General features: G+C 40.5%; 1 protein-coding gene across 3 annotated transcripts in view; it reads left to right on the forward strand.

Annotated features, from left to right (window-relative positions):
- CDH17 (cadherin 17) overlaps nucleotides 1-22,575 on the forward strand; it is a 76,711-nt gene that overhangs the window by 48,789 nt on the left and 5,347 nt on the right. For all 3 annotated transcript variants that reach the window (XM_004768565.3, XM_004768566.3, XM_004768569.3), the window contains exons 13-15: nucleotides 12,113-12,357; nucleotides 15,317-15,447; nucleotides 19,469-19,708. In XM_004768565.3, coding sequence (XP_004768622.1) covers nucleotides 12,113-12,357; nucleotides 15,317-15,447; nucleotides 19,469-19,708 — 616 coding nt within the window. The remainder of the gene's footprint in view (nucleotides 1-12,112; nucleotides 12,358-15,316; nucleotides 15,448-19,468; nucleotides 19,709-22,575) is intronic.

Raw genomic sequence — 22,575 nt, forward strand, 5'->3', positions numbered from 1 at the left:
GACCAAAATCCTTGTCACATCCTTATTGTTTTGTGGTTTTATTCCTAGTATCTGGAATGCTGCTGGGCATATAGTAGTTTGATAAATATTTGTTGGCTGAATAAATAATTGAATTCTATCCTATACACAGTTATTAACAGGCACAAAATCAGTTACCTAACTTGTGCTTTAGGCCTGTAAAGTCCTAGCTCTCTGTCCTTCGGGCACTGTGAAAACAGTATTCCAGTGAGAGGATTTGTCTGATTGTCCAAAGAAAAGGAATCCCAGACAGAGACAGAACAGAACTGAAATTCTAGAACTCTGAAGGGTACAGACGGCTGGACTAGCCAGATGCTCACACTCCTGTTCAGGTGATGACTGAGAGATTATAGTATATTTTAAACCAAACTCGTGTCTTGGATAGCACCAATATCACCACGTCCTCTCTTTGTAAGATCACTCTGCCCATGAACAAACCTTACAGTGCTGCATGAGCCCGTTGTAGCTCAAGGCCTGCAGTGGCTGCCTCTGGAGTGTGCATCACTGATTAGGATCTCTTCAACAGGAAGCAGCAACTGGACCTAAAGTGTGGATTCTTGATTAGGATACCCCCCGTGTTAACTACCTACCCTTAGGATGTCTGTATTCACTATGACAGATGCATGTGTTTATACTCTTTGTAGTGTTTTTCAATAAGTTAGACTCTCTAACATGGTTACTGTGTATGACTTAGCTTTGAATTCCTTATCCATTTGGCTGCTAGGGGACCACCATTGCTTTGAACCATTGTGTTAATGATTTTTTAATGTTTGAAACTAGTTTTAAAACACCACATAACACAAAAATCTATCCTTTTACCTTTTATTGCGTACCTTCCCTTTAAGCACACTGTTGTAGAACATCTCTGGAGCTCTTTCTACTTGCATGAATGAAACTCCACGTTCCTTGAATGGCAGCTCCCCTGTCCTACCCTCCAGCTCCTGGTGATCCATCACCTTTCTACTTTTTATTCCTTGTAAGCTGGACTCTTCCAGGTAGCTCCAAGAAGTGAAATCAAACCTCATTTGCCCTTCTGTGACTGGCTTATTTCACTTAGCTTGATGTCCTCAAGTTTCTTCTGTGCTATAGCATATGGCAGGATTTTCTTCTCTTTTAAAAAGGCTGTAAAATTTTCTACTGTGTGTATATACCACACCTCCTTACCCATTCATTTGTCAGTTGACCTTCGGGTCGTGTCCACCTCTTGGCTATTGGGAATAATGCTGCATGATCACGGGAGTGCAAATATTCTGTTTTCAGTTCTTTGGGGTAGATATCCAGGAGTGGATTATGGGACGATAGAGTTGTTCTAGTTTTCAGTTTTTGAGGAACTCCCAGGCTGTTTTCCACAGCAGCTGCACCACTTTACATTCCTGTCAATGGTGCAGGAGGGTTCCAATTTCTCCACATCTTCGCCAGCACTTGTTTCTTTTCTTAAATTTGATAATGGCCCTCCTAGTAGGTATGGTTTTGATTTGCATTTCCTTGATGAGTCATGATGTTGAGCATCTTTTAATAAGCCTGTTGGCTAGTTGTATGTCTTCTTTGGAGAAATGTCTGTTTAAGTCCTTTGCCTAGTTATTTCTAGGCAAAAATCAGTTTATTTTTTTTTATGCCACTGAATTTCAGGAGTTTCTTCTTATATGATGCATATCACCTCTCATCAGATATATGGTCTGTAAAATAATTCCTCGCATTCTGCAGGTTGCCTTTTCATGCTGCTGCTGATTTCCCTTGCTCTGCGGAAGCTTTTCAGTTTGACGTAGTGCCGCTGGTGTCCTTTTCCTTTTACAGCCTGTGCCTTTGGCGTCATATCCGGAAACCAAGTTTCTTAGTCACCTTTCTATCAGCAACTGTTCCCCTGAATTACAAATGTGCTAACTGCAGGTAACATTTGCCAAGGAAGCCATATTGCCCAACTATAGTCAGCTCCACTTTATGGAGCATGTCTGCGGACCTCCTCCTTAGTGTCCCACCCGGACTCCAGCCAAGGCAGAATTAAGCTCCACTGTATGGGTGAGGTTCAGGTACCCCAGCCATGGAAGAGCTGGGAACTTGACCCCAGGCCCATAACTCCTCTAGGAAAATGATTTCTGTTAAAGCCGGTTGTTGCCACCTACTAGCCCTGTGACCTTGATCATATGCAGTCTGCTCTCAAAACCTCAGTTCTCCCATCTGTAAAGATAGGTAAAATGGTAGCACCATCTTTTTTCTTTTTTTTTTTTTTTTAAATTTTAAAGATTTTATTTATTTATTTGACAGAGATCACAAGTAGACAGAAAGGCAGGCAGTGAGATAGGGGGAAGCAGACTCCCTGCTGAGCAGAGATCCCAAAGCAGGGCTCCATTCCAGGACCCAAGCCAAAGGTAGAGGCTTTAACCCACTGAGCCACCCAGGCGCCCCAATGGTAGCACCTTTATAAGGATGTTGGTGGATTAAATGTGAAAATACATATACAGCTCTTAGCACAACACCCAGAAAACAGCAAACTCAATAAATGTCCAGCACTATTTCAATTCTGATTAATTCAAGCTAGGGTGGAAGCCAGGTTTCTGCCTGTGGGCAGATGTGCTCTCCCCTCTTGCTGAGGGGGCCAAACCTGCCCAACCCAAGGGTCCAAGGGTGTGGACCAGGGACTGCTGACTTGTCTCTTTAGGGGAGGGCCTGCAAATCAGTCATTTTAATATGTGCTCAACAAAGAGGAGAAGCCCTCCTGTTTTTCTCCTTTACTCTCCTACAGCCACCGCACCTCACTTCTGACACTACATGTGTGCGCTTTCCACACCAAGCAGTTCTTTGACACCAGCCTAGAGTCCTGTGATTTAACTCTATTCTTGCATTACACACCTGGAGACAAGGTAGACTCCTCAGGTTGAAGGCTCAGTCCCATGAGACTGCCTTTTCTTTAGAAGCCAATTGCAAATCTCAGGTTGTCCCCTGTACTTTGGAGCCACTGGCTATAAGTCGGCTCTATGACTCCCTCCTTGGGTCCCACCACTTGCTGAAGCAGCTCACAGAACTCAGAGAAACATTGACATTGATCAGTTTATTGTATTGTGGAAATGATAAAGGTCATGGGGGACAGCTAGTTTAAAAGATCTGTAGGGCGGGGGATGGGAAGTTGGGAGAACCAGGTGGTGGGTATTGGAGAGGGCACGGATTGCATGGAGTACTGGGTGTTGTGCAAAAAAAATGAATACTGTTATGCAGAAAAGAAATTCATTTTCATTTATTTATTTATTTATTTTATAAAAGATTTTATTTATTTATTTATTTGACAGAGGGAGATCACAGGTAGGCAGAGAGGCAGTCAGAGAGAGAGAGAGAGAGAGAGAGAGAGAGAAGCAGGCTCCCCGCTGAGCAGAGAGCCCGATGCGGGACTCGATCCCAGGACACTGAGATCATGACCTGAGCCAAAGGCAGTGGCTTAACCCACTGAGCCACCCAGGCGCCCCAGAAAAGAAATTAAAAAAAAAAAAAAAGATCTGTAGGGCAAGGTCTGGAAGTGTCCTCTGGGAAGGAGCTTCTGCCTACTCTTGAGTTTTGGTGCCCTATTATCACACAACATGGGCTATGTTCACCAACCTGAAGTTCTCTGAACTTGTGGGATTTTTATGGAGGCTTCATCATATTGACAGGGTTGATCATCCATCTCTAGCTTTCTCTCCCCTTCCTGGGAGGTGGGGGTGGGGGCCGGAAGTGCTTGGTCTTTCTGGGGAGCAGCCTCCAGCCTGAAGTAACCCAGGAGCCCATCAAGAATGGTTTCATTAGAACAAAAGTTTCTCCTCCCACCCTGGAAATTCTAAGGGATTTAAGAGCTCAGTGTCAGGAACCAGGGACAGAGAACAATATATGTATTTTCTATTATTTCACTCTAAATCACTGAGTCTGACCCTTACATGGCTGCTTCCATGCTAAGGAGCAGAGAAAGCCATGAGGAGCAGAGAAAGCCATGGGGCACAAGACTGACAAGGTCAGATTTGCATTTTAGGAAAGTAAGTCTGGGAGCAGCCATGTAAGTGTCCCTACCACCGACAGGGAGACCAGTTAGGAGGGGGTGTCAGTGTTCTTCCATGTACTGAATGGAAGAAAAAATGAGAAAGGAGCAGACTGCCATTGATCACAGTGCCTAACTTTCACACCAGGAAAAGCACTGAGCCAGATCTTCAAGGGAAAAAAAATCAGAAATGAAAGATGCTGAATTAGCAAATGATCATCAGCAGAACTTAATCAAGGAAAAGCCTTGTCAAAACCTGTGTATTGTTCATAACACAGGGATTTGCCTGCAAAGCGAAGTCAAGAGACTTGTCATGGCCTCCTGGGATGGTTGTGGGTCCCATCTGATGAGACATATTCATCAAAAACATGCTGAAAAACATGCATGGGCAATAATTCTTCACACAACTCAATGAAAGGTCAGACTCAGTGATTTAGAGTCAACCTGGAGGCAGGAAGAACGTGGAAGAACACTGACACCCCCTCCCAGGCAGAGGGAGAGGAGTAGAGACTGGGGATATGTAACATTGTCACCAATGATCAGTGATGAGAAAAAAGGGTGTGCATTACTTTTCCAAATGACTCTTAAGCTAGTTAAAAATAGGTGGGGGGGGGTGGGATTATGGACATTGGGGAGGGTATGTGCTTTGGTGAGTGCTGTGAAGTGTGTAAACCTGGTGATTCACAGACCTGTACCCCTGGGGATAAAAATATATGTTTATAAAAAATAAAAAATTAAAAAAAAATCTGAGTCAAAAGACAAATACCTTAAAATAAAAAAATTGTTAAAATTGCTAAACCAAAAAAAAAAAAAATAGGTCAGGGTCTGAGAATTCAAAAAGACCAGCCATGATAGAGAAGTGACATTTTCATTTAAAGAAATTAAAGCTAAATTTCAAGAAGGGGACTTCAAGGGAATTCCTTTTTTTTTTTAATTTATTTTTTATTTATTTTCGGCATAACAGTATTCATTATTTTTTCACCACACCCAGTGTTCCATGCAATCCGTGCCCTCTATAATACCCACCACCTGGTACCCCAACCTCCCACCCACCCGTCAATTCAAACCCCTGAGATTGTTTTTCAGAGTCCATAGTCTCTCATGGTTCACCTCCCCCTCCAACTTCCCCCAACTCCCTTCTCCTCTCTAACTCCCCATGTCCTCCATGCCATTTGTTATACTCCACAAATAAGTGAAACCATATAATAATTGACCCTCTATGCTTGACTGATTTCACTCAGCATAATCTCTTCCAGTCCTGTCCATGTTGCTACAAAAGTTGGGTATTCGTCATTTCTGATGGAGGCATAATACTCCGTAGTGTCTATGGACCACATCTTCCTTATCCATTCGTCCGTTGAAGGGCATCTTGGTTATTTCCACAGTTTGGTGACCGTGGCCATTGCTGCTATAAACATTGGGGTACAGATGGCCCTTCTTTTCACTACATCTGTATCTTTGGGGTAAATACCCAGGAGTGCAATTGCAGGGTCATAGGGAATTTCTATTTTTTATTTCTTGAGGAATCTCCACACTGTTCTCCAAAGAGGCTGCACCAACTTGCATTCCCACCAACAGTGTAAGAGGGTTCCCCTTTCTCCACATCCCCTCCAACACATGTTGTTTCCTGTCTTGTTAATCTTGGCCATTCTAACTGGTATAAGGTGATATCTCAATGTGGTTTTAATTTGAATCTCCCTGATGGCTAGTGATGATGAACATTTTTTCATGTGTCTGATAGCCATTTGTATGTCTTGATTGGAGAAGTCTCTGTTCATATCTTCTGCCCATTTTTTGATATGCTTGTCTGTTTTGTGTGTGTTGAGTTTGGGGAATTCTTGATAAGCCAAGCAGTACTCAAAGGCATAGACTTCCTGCTCCTGATACCCGTTTGGCCCCAAGACCAACATGTTCTAGCGGCCAGAGCACTGGGTGGCAGTAAATACTGAGGAGGACAGCATTTCCAAAACTTGTTTCATCCTCAGCCTGTGAAATAATAGAAAATACATATATTGTTCTCTGTCCCTGATGACACAGGTTGCTTCCTCTTTGCAGACATTGTGTCTTGTTTCTTTACCCCCCCCACCTCTGGGGACTGCAATGATGGGATGGGAAAGCCGGGGATACTACTGAGGATCTGTTTGGTTTGAGGATGGGATGCATATCCTCTGCCTGAGCACACAGAGAGTGGAGCTGTCTGCCTGAGCCTGGGCTTGGCTGGATCAGCAAGGAGCAGAGAGGGCATCCTTTGTCCACAACACAGGCTTCCTCCAGGGGCTGCTGTCTTTTTGTTCCAAATACCAGGCTTTCTTGGTTTGGTACCCCTGCCTTCATCCCCTGAGAGAAGAGCAGGGAGACCTTTCAGACCAGTTGGTGGTGTTCCTAAGAGCCTCATGGAACCATGGCCTGTAGACAGTGGGTGCTTATTTCTGGAAGCAACCTCTTTTTTACATCTCATCTGGTTTAGGAAATTTTATATCCTTAATTTTTATCCTGTCAGTTGCTTCTTATTTTCTATCTTAAATGGCCTTGAGTCTTCATACATAATTCTTTCTCTTCCATATGATTGACCTTTCTATCGTACTTTCTATTGAACTAGATATTGGGTTATGATGTTGTGTGTGTTTGTGTGTACATGGAGGAGAGGGGTTTTTGGAGAATAGGAATTTTCTCCAGAATGTCTTTTCCACTGGAGCCCTTAAGGGCCCAAGAAGACTGAGTTCTTCTGATCTTTCTATCTCTTGACTAATACACAATGTTTACTGTGTGCCAAGAAAGAGAGGAGAAGCAAAGATGAGTGTAACATAATTCCTCGTCTCAGAGAACTTGTGCTCAGTAAATATCTAAGATAGAAAACCAAGCAATTAAAGATTACAGAGGATGTAGAGCTTGTCCATTTGGGTAGGAGGTGGGAATCAGATGTAGAAAGGACTGCACTGAGCCAACTCCTGCCTGAGGGGGAGAACTTCAGATGTTAGGGAAGGGCAGGCCGAGCTAATGCAATCAGGTGTCAAACTCTCTGTGAATTTTTCTCTTTGTGAGTGGATATTACCATTTCCAATCAACGAATGAGAAACTGATATAAACTAAAGTTAAAAGACTGACAGCTCACCAAGAGGTCCTGGGTCTTACGGGCCTGGGAGAGTGAATCAAATAGTGTAGTTTCCATAATCCATAATGTACTTTGGGTTTCCCTTTTGTTTCTTTGTTTTTGAGGTCCTGGGTGCCATTGACACAGTGACTATATCCTCTCCCTAGGAGAAAACTCACATGTGCACCTAATATAAATATTTAGATTTTGGTTTCTAGGGCTTAGAAGATTCTCAGCAGACTTTCAATCCCAGATGAGAGGTCCAACTTTAGGGGCTATTCTTCTTCAGCAGGCCTTTGGGCTAGGAATTTTTCCCCCTCATAGTCATGGACTCAATGCCTTGAGAGAGAACTTAAAAGTCACATAAAACCAGTTGCTGAAATGCTACAGAAGTTCTTTCTATGCTAGCCTGTCACATGTTGTTTAAGCCTGTTCTTGGAAGCTACCAGAGTTGGGAATTTACTGTTTTTTAAAGCCACTCCTTCTGTCTTGGGTAGCCCTGTTAAATTCTTCTTCAGAGTACACTCACTTGGTTTCTTGATTCTTGATTCCTGGCTTTGTCCAGCATGGTCTGTCACAAGAGCAGATCCTCTATCTTTCAATTTTCTCTGCTAACCTCTCCTACCCTTTAGGAATATAAGTTCTTTATTTTGGGGTTTGGATCCTGAGGTCCCTTGATAATCATTCTCTATACATTGTGGATGTCTCTATATAAGCCTTTCCCCAGTTGTCTTCTGAGAATTTTCTTGAGAGAATTAGTTAAGTTTCTGCTGAATAAATGAAGTATCCTAGATACTACATAAATTTAAGGGATGCCACTTTGATTTCTTCTCCTAGGAGAGTCGTAATGCATATAGCATTTTATTTTATTTTATTTTTTTTTTTTACTTTTTATTTTTTTATTTTTTTTTTAATTTTTTATTTTTTATAAACATATATTTTTATCCCCAGGGGTACAGGTCTGTGAATCACCAGGTTTACACACTTCACAGCACTCACCAAATCACATACCCTCCCCAATGTCCATAATCCCACCCCCTTCTCCCAAACCCCCTCCCCCCGGCAACCCTCAGTTTGTTTTGTGAGATTAAGAGTCACTTATGGTTTGTCTCCCTCCCAATCCCATCTTGTTTCATTTATTCTTCTTCTACTCACTTAAGCCTCCATGTTGCATCACCACTTCCTCATATCAGGGAGATCATATGATAGTTGTCTTTCTCTGCTTGACTTATTTCGCTAAGCATGATACGCTCTAGTTCCATCCATGTTGTTGCAAATGGCAAGATTTCATTTCTTTTGATGGCTGCATAGTATTCCATTGTGTATATATACCACATCTTCTTGATCCATTCATCTGTTGATGGACATCTAGGTTCTTTCCATAGTTTGGCTATTGTGGACATTGCTGCTATAAACATTCGGGTGCATGTGTCCCTTTGGATCACTACATTTGTATCTTTAGGGTAAATACCCAATAGTGCAATTGCTGGGTCATAGGGCAGTTCTATTTTCAACATTTTGAGGAACCTCCATGCTGTTTTCCAGAGTGGCTGCACCAGCTTGCATTCCCACCAACAGTGTAGAAGGGTTCCCCTTTCTCCGCATCCTCGCCAGCATCTGTCATTTCCTGACTTGTTGATTTTAGCCATTCTGACTGGTGTGAGGTGATATCTCATTGTGGTTTTGATTTGTATTTCCCTGATGCCGAGTGATATGGAGCACTTTTTCATGTGTCTGTTCGCCATCTGGATGTCTTCTTTGCAGAAATGTCTGTCCATGTCTTCTGCCCATTTCTTGATTGGATTATTTGTTCTTTGGGTATTGAGTTTGCTAAGTTCTTTATAGATTCTGGACACTAGTCCTTTATCTGATATGTCGTTTGCAAATATCTTCTCCCATTCTGTCAGTTGTCTTTTGGTTTTGTTAACTGTTTCCTTTGCTGTGCAAAAGCTTTTGATCTTGATGAAATCCCAGTAGTTCATTTTTTCCCTTGCTTCCCTTGCCTTTTGCGTTGTTCCTAGGAAGATGTTGCTGCGGCAGAGGTCGAAGAGGTTGCTGCCCGTGTTCTCCTCAAGGATTTTGATGGATTCCTTTCGTACATTGAGGTCCTTCATCCATTTTGAGTCTATTTTTGTGTGTGGTGTAAGGAAATGGTCCAATTTCATTTTTCTGCATGTGGCTGTCCAATTTTCCCAGCACCATTTATTGAAAAGGCTGTCTTTTTTTCCATTGGACATTCTTTCCTGCTTTGTCGAAGATTAGTTGACCATAGATTTGAGGGTCTATTTCTGGGCTCTCTATTCTGTTCCATTGATCTATGTGTCTGTTTTTGTGCCAGTACCATGCTGTCTTGATGATGACAGCTTTGTAATAGAGCTTGAAGTCCGGAATTGTGATGCCACCAACGTTGGCTTTCTTTTTCAATATCCCTTTGGCTATTCGAGGTCTTTTCTGGTTCCATATAAATTTTAGAATTATTTGTTCCATTTCTTTGAAAAAGATGGATGGTACTTTGATAGGAATTGCATTAAATGTGTAGATTGCTTTAGGTAGCATAGACATTTTCACAATATTTATTCTTCCAATCCAGGAGCATGGAACATTTTTCCATTTCTTTGTGTCTTCCTCAATTTCTTTCATGAGTACTTTATAGTTTTCTGAGTATAGATTCTGTGTCTCTTTGGTTAGGTTTATTCCTAGGTATCTTATGGTTTTGGATGCAATTGTAAATGGGATTGACTCCTTAATATCTCTTTCTTCTGTCTTGCTGTTGGTGTAGAGAAATGCAACTGATTTCTGTGCATTGATTTTATATCCTGACACTTTACTGAATTCCTGTATAAGTTCTAGCAGTTTTGGAGTGGAGTCTTTTGGGTTTTCCACATATAGTATCATATCATCTGCGAAGAGTGATAATTTGACTTCTTCTTTGCCGATTTGGATGCCTTTAATTGCCTTTTGTTGTCTGATTGCTGAGGCTAGGACCTCTAGTACTATGTTGAATAGCAGTGGTGATAATGGACATCCCTGCCGTGTTCCTGACCTTAGCGGAAAAGCTTTCAGTTTTTCTCCATTGAGAATGATATTTGTGGTGGGTTTTTCATAATCAAAGAAACACATCAACAATAATACAATGATAGTAGGGGACTTTAACACTCCCCTCACTGAAATGGACAGGTCATCCAAGCAAAAGATCAGCAAGGAAATAAAGGCCTTAAATGACACACTGGACCAGATGGACATCACAGATATATTCAGAATATTTCATCCCAAAGCAACAGAATACACATTCTTCTCTAGTGCACATGGAACATTCTCCAGAATAGATCACATCCTCGGTCCTAAATCAGGACTCAACCGGTATCAAAAGATTGGGATCATTCCCTGCATATTTTCAGACCACAATGCTCTAAAGCTAGAACTCAACCACAAAAGGAAGTTTGGAAAGAACCCAAATACATGGAGACTAAACAGTATCCTTCTAAAGAATGAATGGGTCAACCGGGAAATTAAAGAAGAATTGAAAAAAATCATGGAAACAAATGATAATGAAAATACAACGGTTCAAAATCTGTGGGACACAACAAAGGCAGTCCTGAGAGGAAAATATATAGCGGTACAAGCCTTTCTCAAGAAACAAGAAAGGTCTCAGGTACACAACCTAACCCTACACCTAAAGGAGCTGGAGAAAGAACAAGAAAGAAACCCTAAGCCCAGCAGGAGAAGAGAAATCATAAAGATCAGAGCAGAAATCAATGAAATAGAAACCAAAAAAAACAATAGAACAAATCAACGAAACTAGGAGCTGGTTCTTTGAAAGAATTAATAAAATTGATAAACCCCTGGCCCGACTTATCAAAAAGAAAAGAGAAAGGACCCAAATAAATAAAATCATGAATGAAAGAGGAGAGATCACAACTAACACCAAAGAAATACAAACTATTATAAGAACATACTATGAGCAACTCTACGGCAATAAATTTGACAATCTGGAAGAAATGGATGCATTCCTAGAAACATATAAACTACCGCAACTGAACCAGAAAAGAAATAGAAAGCCTGAACAGACCCATAACCAGTAAGGAGATAGAAACAGTCATTAAAAATCTCCAAACAAACAAAAGCCCAGGGCCAGACGGCTTCCCGGGGGAATTCTACCAAACATTTAAAGAAGAACTAATTCCTATTCTCCTGAAACTGTTCCAAAAAATAGAAATGGAAGGAAAACTTCCAAACTCATTTTATGAGGCCAGCATCACCTTGATCCCAAAACCAGACAAGGATCCCACCAAAAAAGAGAGCTATAGACCGATATCCTTGATGAACACAGATGCGAAAATACTCAACAAAATACTAGCCAATAGGATTCAACAGTACATTAAAAAGATTATTCACCACGACCAAGTGGGATTTATTCCAGGGCTGCAAGGTTGGTTCAACATCCGCAAATCAGTCAATGTGATACAACACATCAATAAAAGAAAGAACAAGAACCATATGATACTCTCAATAGATGCTGAAAAAGCATTTGACAAAGTACAACATCCCTTCCTGATCAAAACTCTTCAAAGTGTAGGGATAGAGGGCACATACCTCAATATCAGCATATAGCATTTTAAAGTCTCTGATAAGTCCTGCAGTTCTAATACTATGGTTCTGTTATCATTTTGAGAAGTAGGTTTTTGCTGACACCAAACTGAGAACTGCTGTGCTATTAAAAAAAAAAAGTATTTATTTATTTGTTTGTTTATTTATTTATTTATAGAGAGGGAGTAGGAGGGCAGAGGGAGAGGGAGAGAGAGAATCTTAAGCAGGCTCCATGCTCAACATGGGACTCAATCTCACAACCCTGGGATCATCACCTGAGCTGAAATCAATAGTTGGATGCTTAACTGGCTCAGGTGCCCCATTAGGAAGCTTTTAAAGGACTGTTGGGAATGAATCTTTTAAGGGTGCTAATCATCCCCCAAATTAATTTTTCCTCTTCTTTTCTCCTCCCTATACAGCCTCTTGATTTTGAAACTGCAGCCATTCATGATATTGTGTTTCAAGCAGAAAATCCTGAGCCTCTGGTGTATGGTGTAAATTACAACACCAGCTCCTCTGCCACGTTCAAGCTTATTGTGACAGATGTGAATGAAGCACCCGTATTTTCCCAGCGCATATACCAAGCAAAAGTCCGTGAAGATGTGGCTGTAGGCACTAAAGTGGGCAATGTGACTGCCAGGGATCCGGAAAATCTGGATATAAGGTAGAGGAGAGCAATGCTGGACAGGGCTAGCTGTGCTGGGACTATGGCCAGTGGGGAGGAGCAGGGCTGGGAGGGATAGAGAAGCTGGTCTGACCCCAGGGCTCTCCCCTGAGAAAGCAGTGATCCGAAGCTGTATCCCAGGGCATGTGGTGAACTTGACCTTGGTTCCAATAGTCGTCAGTACCCAGGGGGCATCAGTGAGAAATCAAGCTCAGGCAAATGGGAAGCATGTCAGCTTCCATCCTAGCCCACTCACTACAAATCCCAGCAGCTGAGAGCTGAGTTCAGGAGATGGGCCCAAAGACTGGGCTACCCAAAGCCAGGCTCTGTGTCTGTACCAGCCATGGGGACCAGGGTGTGGCAGAGAGTTGCAACCCAACCCCTAAGGTGGACTGAAGTTCTTTCTAGACAGGGAAAATGAAGCAAAAGCCCAACTGGACAGATTTGCCCACCTGATAGGGTTAAAGGAATCTTCTGGATGTAGACTGTCGACTTTACTTGGTTCTCCAGACAACAGGTCTGGGGTGACAAGACTCATTCCAGAGCCCATCCCTGGAGAGGCTAGTGCTCAGGCTGAGGTAGTCGAGCAAAATGTGCAAATATTTCCTTCTTAGCAATTCTCAATCATTTTTTTCCAGTGCAATAGGACCTACAATGATAATTTTCCCATATCTGAATCAATATCTATAACCTCTTTAATATTATATAGTCAATAAGCACCTAGATAGGGTTTGAGCCTGGATCTTCTGCTTCTGTTATACCACCTCAGCACTACTGTCTGTGGCATAACAAATACTTCAGCTTAAACCATGGAATGTGCTTATGAATGACAATTCCTTAAATTTCTCAAACATTTGAGGGAAGTATTGCCTCCTGGTGAGCTGTCATTTAGGTACTTGGAATCACCTCTAAGACCTTTTTCTTTGTCTGTCCAAGAGTAAATTTCCCACCTGTTTCACTCTCTATGTCCCATAAAGACAAAGGTAATAGAGAAAGAACAGTAGGGGCTACGCTGTGTGGTTTAGTGTAGATACTACTATATCCATCAGAGTCACAAAGTATGATGGGGCACAAAATGTTTATAATTTACAACCATTTATTTTTTAATAAATGCTTCTGCCTTCTTCATGAGAATGCTATAAAAATCACTAGTCAAAGACAAGTGAATAAAAATTTGAGTTAATGAGTGGGGACAACAAAATCATTTAAGAAAAGTTCTTGGATCGAGGAAAATGTATACCGTAAATACTATTAGATTCAAATCAGGAAGATAGGGAAAAAGACACAGAAGGAAAGTGTAAGAAGACAAATGAGAAGAGTGTTTCAAGAATGAGGAATAATTGATCAATAGTTCTGATTCTAGTAATAAGTCAGTTGAGAATTAAGGCTGACTCCCAAGTTTTTGGCCTGAGTTCATTCTTTTTCTCTTGGCTATGCAAACTCATAATCCATCAGCACCCAGTGGTGCTTTAAAGTAGTAGATCAGATCACAGGACTCCTCTGAAAACCCTCCAGAGAGAAATCCCAGATATGTAGGATTTCTTCATCACCCATACACATAGCCCAATAGTACAGAGCATACTAATATGAAAAAATTAATCTGATGAATGAACACATACTGACTTTTTAATCATTCTCTTACTTCTGGACATGTAGGTTGTTTCCAGTATTTTTTAAAATTATATAAAATATTTTGAACCTATGTATGAATGTTGTTCTTTTCTAACTTCAGTTAAATTGGTTTTTATTGGGGGACAGTTTCCAGAAGTGGTATTCTGTGGTCTGAAGGCATGGACAGCCTTATGGCTATGTTGTTTTGCTTTCCAAAAGTCTGCCCTGATTGATTTTCTGGTGGTTCTAGGCTTTTCTCAGATCTATCTCTCATACGCCTGCCAATGAGTTCCACTGAAAACACAAATATGACTAAATCACCTTCCTGCTTAACAGCATTCTATCACTGCCCATAGCTTCCCATGATCTGGCTCCTTCCACCTCCCTGGCTTCATCTTTGCCATCCACTGCTTCCCATTTTTATCCCAACACAGCTGGAATGCCTGACTGCCCCACACCACCAGGCTAGCCCTTGGCCTCTCCGCACTAGTTCACACAATTGCTCTTGCTTGAAGCATCCATTTTCTTGCCTTAGTTAACATCTTCTGTTTCAGAAAGAGTTCTCTGGGAGACCTCAAGGCCCTTCTCATTGTGTTTGCCACATTTTACTGGCACTCTCTATTTCTGTGTCTGTCTCCTTCACTGGCTTAAGAGTACCCCCACCCCACCCTTTTTCTGGTAATTTCCACTCTTGGTTTTTTTTTTTTTTTAAGATTTTATTTATTTATTTGACAGAGAGAGAAATCACAAGTAGGCAGAGAGGCAGAGGGGGAAGCAGGCTTCCCGCTGAGCAGAGAGCCCAATGTGGGACTCGATCTCAGGATCCTGAGATCATGACCAAGGTGAAGGCAGAGGTTTAACCCACTGAGCCACCCAGGCGCCCCTCCACTCTTGTTCTAATGCACTCAGTAGATGTTTGTAGAATGAGCAATTCAGTGGGCCACCAGCAGCCTCTGAGTACCCACCCATTTACCTATTATCTCCTCCCCTGGGGGTTTGAATTTTCTTAGAGGGAGTGGTTGGCCAATCAGTTTTAAAAGATGCTTCCAGGTTGTTTTCATTGGAATCCTTTGATTTCCAGAAAAGTTTAACTCTTTTCCTCTGGAGTTTGTGACTATATCTTTTTGATAAAACAAATAAAATTAGGACTCTATAAGGATACATTAATCCTCCTTTTGAAGAGGGACCATATGCCAGGAAAGCATTAATCATATAAAATAACCCTTAAATATGCTCTAAGTGATACGCAAGGGATAAGGCTGATAGAACAGCGTAATGATCTTAAACTAGCTTCACATCTTCACACAGAGTAATGTGAGTTTTCTTTTACTCTTTTCACCTTATGAAGTTATTCCCTGAGAGACGACAGGAGAGGTTGGCTTAAAATTGACCCCGTCACTGGCCAGATCTCCACTAGGGCTCCGGTGGACCGGGAAGCTGAGAGTATGTATGTGGTGCACGTGGTGGCTACCGAAATAGGTGAGGAAAAAAAGTAACAAATGATGAGGGGCTACATCGACAGACATGGGAGGGAAGGTGAAATGGGTGGGAAACTCTACTGGGTCCAATTGTCAGAATATCTTCCACTGGAAGGATGCTAAAAGTACCAAAGTGGAGGGAAGTGCTCAGACCTTCCTGGTTTGGTGCAAGGTGGGATCCATTGGAACCTCTCTGGCAGAGGTGCACCTGCAGGCTGGCTAGGCGACAGGGCTGTTGCTGCTCACTGTTGTTTCCTGTGGGGGCTACAGCTTCAGGGAAGGTTCCTGCACCTCTGCTGAACTACCTACCCTTCCTCCAAAGTGGTTGTGGGTTTTCCCTGAGAGCAGGGCACTGCCCTGCTGACCTAGACCGTGACATGCTCCTTTAGCCTTAAATTGCAGGCGCTTGGGTCTGACCCGTTCTGAAACAGAAATGTTTTATGCCATGTTTTCTTCCATATGTGCCAGAATCACTTGGGAGCTTGTTCAATCAGACATGAGGAGATCATCTCTGGAAAGTCTGATTCACTAGGCTTGGGTAGCCCTGGGTATCTCTGTTTTGCTGAAATTGGGTGAGCTTTTGAAAGGAAAGATTATTCCATAGAGAAGCCAAAGATGTTTGAATCATCCTGTATAATCTTTGCATCCCATTTAATCCAGTTGTGGTGATATATATTCCCCTTTGACTTTGAATGTGGCATTTCAGGGAACTTGAAAAATTAAAATAAACACACACCCATAGAATAGTATGCCTCCCAGTGATAAGGCTGGTGATTAAAACACAAGGGTTCTTTGCACTTAAATGGAATTTTCCAACTTAGTGTAGAAATTCTGTTGACTTTATTCTGGTTGAAGCCTCCAATTAAATAGCAAATATATTTGCCTGTTTTACCAAAAAATGAGAATGGAACAAATTAGGACTAAGTAAATACAGTTTTAGACCAAAAAAATAAACTTCCAAATGTGAGGCCCAGGATTGGGGGGTGGAAGGGGGCACATTCCAGTGGATGGGAATCATGAAAATGGTCCTGCCTGTGAAAGGAGTAAGAAAAACAAAAGTGCCACAGTCAAGTTAAGCCAATGAGGGTAGAAATACTGAAGTCTGTGCCAAATTTGGAACAGTTGTGTGCAAGTAGACACGCCTTGGTGAGGCGGGTGGGGGACTTGCTCTCTCCCTTGCTTGTTTCCAGAAAAGCACATTCCCCTATCACATTGTATACATTGAACTCGTGATTTAAAAGCTCCCGATTAATCAGTAGGAAGTTTCTGGCTGAGCCTTTATGCCACGCATTCCACTACAACATAATGGGGATCAACACTTCACTTTGGATGTGTCCTAGAGACCGCTCACATTTTAGAAGTTCCATGAATCAAAACCAGGATCCAAAGCCCTGTTTCCCTTTGTTGGCTCTAAAATGCTGATAGATGAAATGACTTCAAGAGCACAGTGGCTTTTCCTCCTTTGGTTAAGTGTGGTCAGGGCTAGGGAAGACAGTTGAAAAGCAAAGCAAGAGGATGAGGTTCATTGGAATTAAAGCAAGATGGGGTCATAAACTGTGGAACTGGTCTCTGTGACTGATGTCAGGGAGTGTGAGAAGAGTCTGAGTTTACACTGTACTGGCAGCCCTGGTTTTAAGCACTTAGTGTAATAGCTTAATCCTCATATAACACTATGGGTAGGTGCTATTCTTGACCATATTTTATGGATGAGGAAATCAAGGCACTGAGAAGTTCAGTAACTTGCTTACAATCACACAGCTACCAACTGTTAAGGCTACAAATTTTTAATCTTTCACCGCTATGTCATAGTAAATAACATTTGTGCAGCCCTTCACTATTTTCAACAAACAGTACATGTGGGGTCCTCACAAAGTCACTTATTATATAGCTGAAAAAATGATGTGTAGAAAACTAAACAAACATGCCTAGATCAGTGTTGAGGAGAAATTGTGGGCTCTAGAGTCAGACTTCTTGGGGTGGAAACCTCTCTACTGCTGTGTGATCTTGGGCAAGTCACACAACTTCTTTGAACCTCAGTCTTGTCATCAGTAAATGCACATTGGACTTGTTTTGAAGTAATGTATACCCAAAGCAAGCTATACATTCAATGCAATCCTGATCAAAATATCACTAGCATTTACCACAGAGCTAGAACAAACAATCTTAAAATTTGTATGGAACCACAAAAGACCCCAAATAGCCAGAGCAATCCTGAAAAAGAACAAAACTGGAGGCATTGTGATTCTGTATTTCAAGCTCTATTACAAAACTGTAGTCATCAAGTCAGTATGGTACTGGCACAAAAACAGATACAGAGATCAATGGAACAGAATAGAGAACCCAGAAATGGACCCTCAACTCTATTATCAACTAATCTTGACAAAGCAGGAAAGAATATCCAATGGAAAGAAGACAGTCTTTTCAAGAAATGTTCCTGGGAAAACTGGACAGCCACATGCAGAAGAATGAAGCTGGACCACTTTCTTACACCATACAGAAAGATAAATTCAAGATGGATTAAAGATTTAAATGTGAGATAGGAAACCATCAAAATCCTAAAGGGGAACATAGGCAACAACCTCTCTGACTTTCACTGTAGCAACTTCTCACTAGCCACATCTCTGGAGGCAAGGGAAAGAAAAGCAAAAATGAACTATCAGGACTTCATCAAGATAAAAAGCTTCTGCACAGCGAAGGAAACAATCAACAAAACTAAAAGGCAACCTACAGAATGGGTGAAGGTACTTGCAAATGACATATTGGATAAAGGGCTAGTATCCAGAGTCTGTAACGAACTCATCAAAATCATTTACAATTGCACTACTAGGTATTTAACAAAAGGATTCAGAAGTGCTGATTCTAAGGGACACATGCACCCCCAAAATAAATAATACAGTTAAGAAATGGGCAGAAGACATGAATAGACATTCTCCCACAGAAGACACACAAATGACTAACAGACACATGAAAAGATATTCAATATCACTCATCATCAGGAAAATACAAATCAAAACTACAATGAGATATCACCTCACACCTGTCCGAATGGCTAAGATGAACAACTCAGAAAAGAACAGGTATTGGTGAAGATGCTGGGAAAGGGGAAACTTTTTGTACTATTGGTGAGAATGCAAACTGGTGCAGCCACTCTGGAAAACAATATGGAGGTTCCTCAAAAAGTTAAAAATAGACCCAGCAATTACACTACTAAGTATTTATCCAAAAGATATAGAAATGCTGATTCAAAGGGACGCACGCTCCCTAATGCTTATAGCAGCATTGTCAACAATAGTGAAATTATGGAAAGAGTCCAGATGTCCATCAACAGATGAATGGATAAAGAAGACATGGTATATATATATACAATGGAATATCATGCAGCCATCAAAAAGAATGAAATCTTGCCATTTGTAACAACATGGTTGGAACTAGAGGGTATTATGCTGAGCAAAATAAGTTATCTAAGCAAAGACATATGTCATGATTTTCCTCATATGTAGAATTTAAGAAACAAAACAGATGAACATAGGGGAAGGGAAAGAAAAACAAAGTAAGTTTAAAACAGAGAGGGAGGCAAACCATAAGACACTCTTAACTATAGGAAACAAACTGAAGGTTATTGGAGGGAAGGTGGGGGTCAGATGGGCTAAATGGGTATTGGGCATTAAAGAGGGCACTCACTGGAATGAGCACTGGGTGTTATATGTAACTGATATATCACTAAATTCTATCCTGAAACCAATACTACACTATCTGTTAACTAACTTGAATTTAAATAAAAAATAAAAAAATATTAGCACATAAGTCTTAGTTATTATTATCATTGAGACTTTTTAAGCAGGAAATGAAACCAGGTCTGATTCTGAAAGCTTGTTATCTTTCTACTACCTCAATAAACCCAACTGTTTGAACTGTGTGTGTATGTTTTTAAGAAAAGGAAGTTTTTTTTTGTTTTTTTTGTTTTTTTCCTTAAGAGGAAAATGAGAGACCTGATACCATGTTTCAATCTCTCACCTCCTTAGGTGGCTCCCATCTGAGCTCCATAGCCAGTTTCCACCTGACCCTCTCCGATGTGAATGACAACCCCCCTCGGCTAGCCAAGGACGATGCAGGCTTGTTTCTGTGCCATCCCCTCCAAACAACTGGAAGTGTCATTTTCGAGGCCACTGATGATGACCAGCAGTCATTTCTGGGTCCACAGTTTACATTTTCCCTTGACAGTGAATTTTTACAAAGTAACTGGGAAGTTTCCAAAATCAATGGTGAGTTGTCAAAAGTACATCGAACAAAACACTGATCTATGATTAAAATTAGTTTTTCTTTGCCTTGGTGTGCTTGCAGCCAGGCTACAGGAAGGAAGTTCATGCTCTGAAAACTTGTAGAGAAGAGCTCATCAGAGGGAAAAAAAACTCTGGGCTTTGGAGGGAGAAAGATTAGCACACCCCATCCCCCATAGTGTACGTTGGACAATTGGATAATTGGGTAATTTGAAAAGCATTTGCAAAATTTCCAATGGCAGCTGGGAAAACAGCTTCATTGAAATACAATTGTCATCAATAAACAGCCCATATTGACAGCATACAATTTTATAAAAATTGATAAATGTTGCTATCATTGAAGCCATCAGCACAATAAGGATAAGAATGTTTTCACTGCCCTCCAAGACTTTTCATGCTCCAGTTGTAAATCCCATTTTCTACCCCACCCTGCCCATCCTCCATCCCCCACCCCCAGGTAACCACTAATCTACTGTCACTATTAGATTAGTTTGCATTTTCAAGAATTTTATTTAAATACTGCAACACAGTATGTACTCTTTTTTTGTCTAGCTATTTTTCACCCAGCATCAAGTAAAGCTGCTATAAGCATTTGTGAACAAGAATATTGTAAGAGCATACCCTTTCATTTTTCTTGGTTGAATCCCTAGCAGTGGAATGGTTGGGCCATATGGTAGCTGCTTGGTTAAATTTTTAAGAAAATGGCAAATTGTTTTCTAGTTTGTAACATTCTCCATTCCCATGGGTGCATGAGAAGTCTACCTGCTCAACATTCTCTCCAACACTTGAGATGTGTAGTCATTTTTATTTTAGGCATTCTAGTGGGAGTGCAGTAGCATTTCTTATCGTTTTAATTTATGTTTCCCTAAAGACTAACAGTGTGGAGCATCTTTCCATGGGCTTATTTGCCATCCATGTATTTTCCCTGGTGAAGTGTCTGTTCAAACTTTGTTTCCATTTGAAAAATTTGGCTGCTCAGTTTCCATTGTTGACTCCAAGCATTCTTTCTATAGTCGAGGTAAAAATTCTTTCAATAATATGTTAACAGATACTTCCTTACAGGACATGGCTTATATTTTCATTTTGTAAGAATGTCTTTTGAAGAACAAATTTAAACATTTTTATGGTGTCTGAGTTTTTTCTTTTTAAATTTTATGTAATTTGTGACTTTTTTGGTGAATATTTAAGAAATTTTTGCCTAACCCAAGGTTACTAAAATTTTCTAATTTTTTCCTCTAAAGATTTTGCAATGTCAGCTTTTACATTTAGGTCCATGGTTCATTTCAAGTTAATTTTTAAAAAATAGATTTATTTATTATTTTTAGAGAGAGAGAGAAAAAAAAAACTGTGGGGTGAGGGGACACAGAGGGAGAGAGAAAGAGAGAATCTCAAGCGGACTCCCCACTGAGCTTAGAGCCCACCATTGGGCTGGATCTCAGGACCCTGAGATCATGATCTAAGCTGAAATCAAGACTCAGATGTTTAACTGCTGAACCAGCCAGGCATCACTCAAGTTAATTCTTGTATGGGGTATACAGTTAAGGTCAACTTTCATTGTATTTAATAGGACTATTTAATTGTTCTGACACTATTTATTGAAAATATCCTTTTCACATTGAATTGTCTTGGCAGCTTTGTCAAAGATCAAATAACCACACATATATGGATCCTTTTCTGGACTATCCTGTTTCACTGATCTCTTTGCCTATCTTTATACTAATACTACACTGCTTTGATGACTGTTTTACTAGAATAAAACTTGGAAATCAGGTAATTTTTTCCCACTGTGTTCTTTTTGATATTTTTTTCATCTATTGAGGTCTTTTGCATTCCATATAAATTTTAGAATTTAGCTTGTCAATTCCTACCAAAAAAGCTTATGGAGATTGTGACTTGGGATCATGTGAATCTGTAGCTGAATTTGGGGGAGAACTGGCATCTGAACAAAACTGAATCTTCTAACCCATGAACATGATATCTATAACTCCATTTATTTAGGTCTTAATTTCTCTGAGCAAAGTATTTTAATTTCCAGTGTATAGTTCTTACATAATTTCTGCTAAGCATCTCATATTTTTGATGCTATCCTAAATGGTATCTAAGGTTTTAATTTTTAAGCAATTCCAAGATATGGGAATATAATTGATGATTTTTGTGTATTGATCTTATATCCTATGACACTGATGACCTCACTTTGCAGTGTTCTTTCTCCCTTTTTTTAGGACTCCACAGATTTTCTAGGTGGGCAATCCTGTAGTCTGTGAAGAGTAACATTTTAATTTCCTTTCCAAACTGGATGCTTTTTATTTCTTTACCTTGTTTTATTGCTGGCTAAAACTATCAGCAGATTGTTGAATGAAAGTAGTGAAAGTAGAAATAACCTGGCTTGTACCTGATATGGGAAGAAAGCATTCAGTCTTTGACCATTTAGAATGTGGGAAGAAAGCATTCAGTCTTTGACCATTTAGAATGACGTTTACTGTAGTTTTTTTGTTCATGCCCTTTATTAGATTGAAGAATTTACCTTCTATTGCTAACTTGCAGAGAGGGTTTTCTTTTTCTTTTTTAAACTGGGAATGGATGCTAAAATTTTCACATACCTCTTATACATCGATTGAGATGATTATGTGGTTGATTTTTTGGGGGGGGTCTTTTGATTGGTGAATTATATCAATCAACTTTTGGTTCTTAAACCAATCCCTTCCTGTTATAATGCTTAGTTGGTGGTGAAATATTAGTATTTTTATATATTGTTAGATTTGATTTGCTAAAATTTTAAGGATTTCTCTATCTGTATTCTTGAGGACTATTGGTCTATATTTTTCTTTCCTTGTAATGTCTTTGTCTGGTCT

The sequence above is a fragment of the Mustela putorius genome, unplaced genomic scaffold, assembly GCF_011764305.1.
Source record: "Mustela putorius furo isolate JIRA1106 unplaced genomic scaffold, ASM1176430v1.1 tig00000163_pilon_pilon_pilon, whole genome shotgun sequence".
Lineage (NCBI taxonomy): Eukaryota > Metazoa > Chordata > Mammalia > Carnivora > Mustelidae > Mustela > Mustela putorius.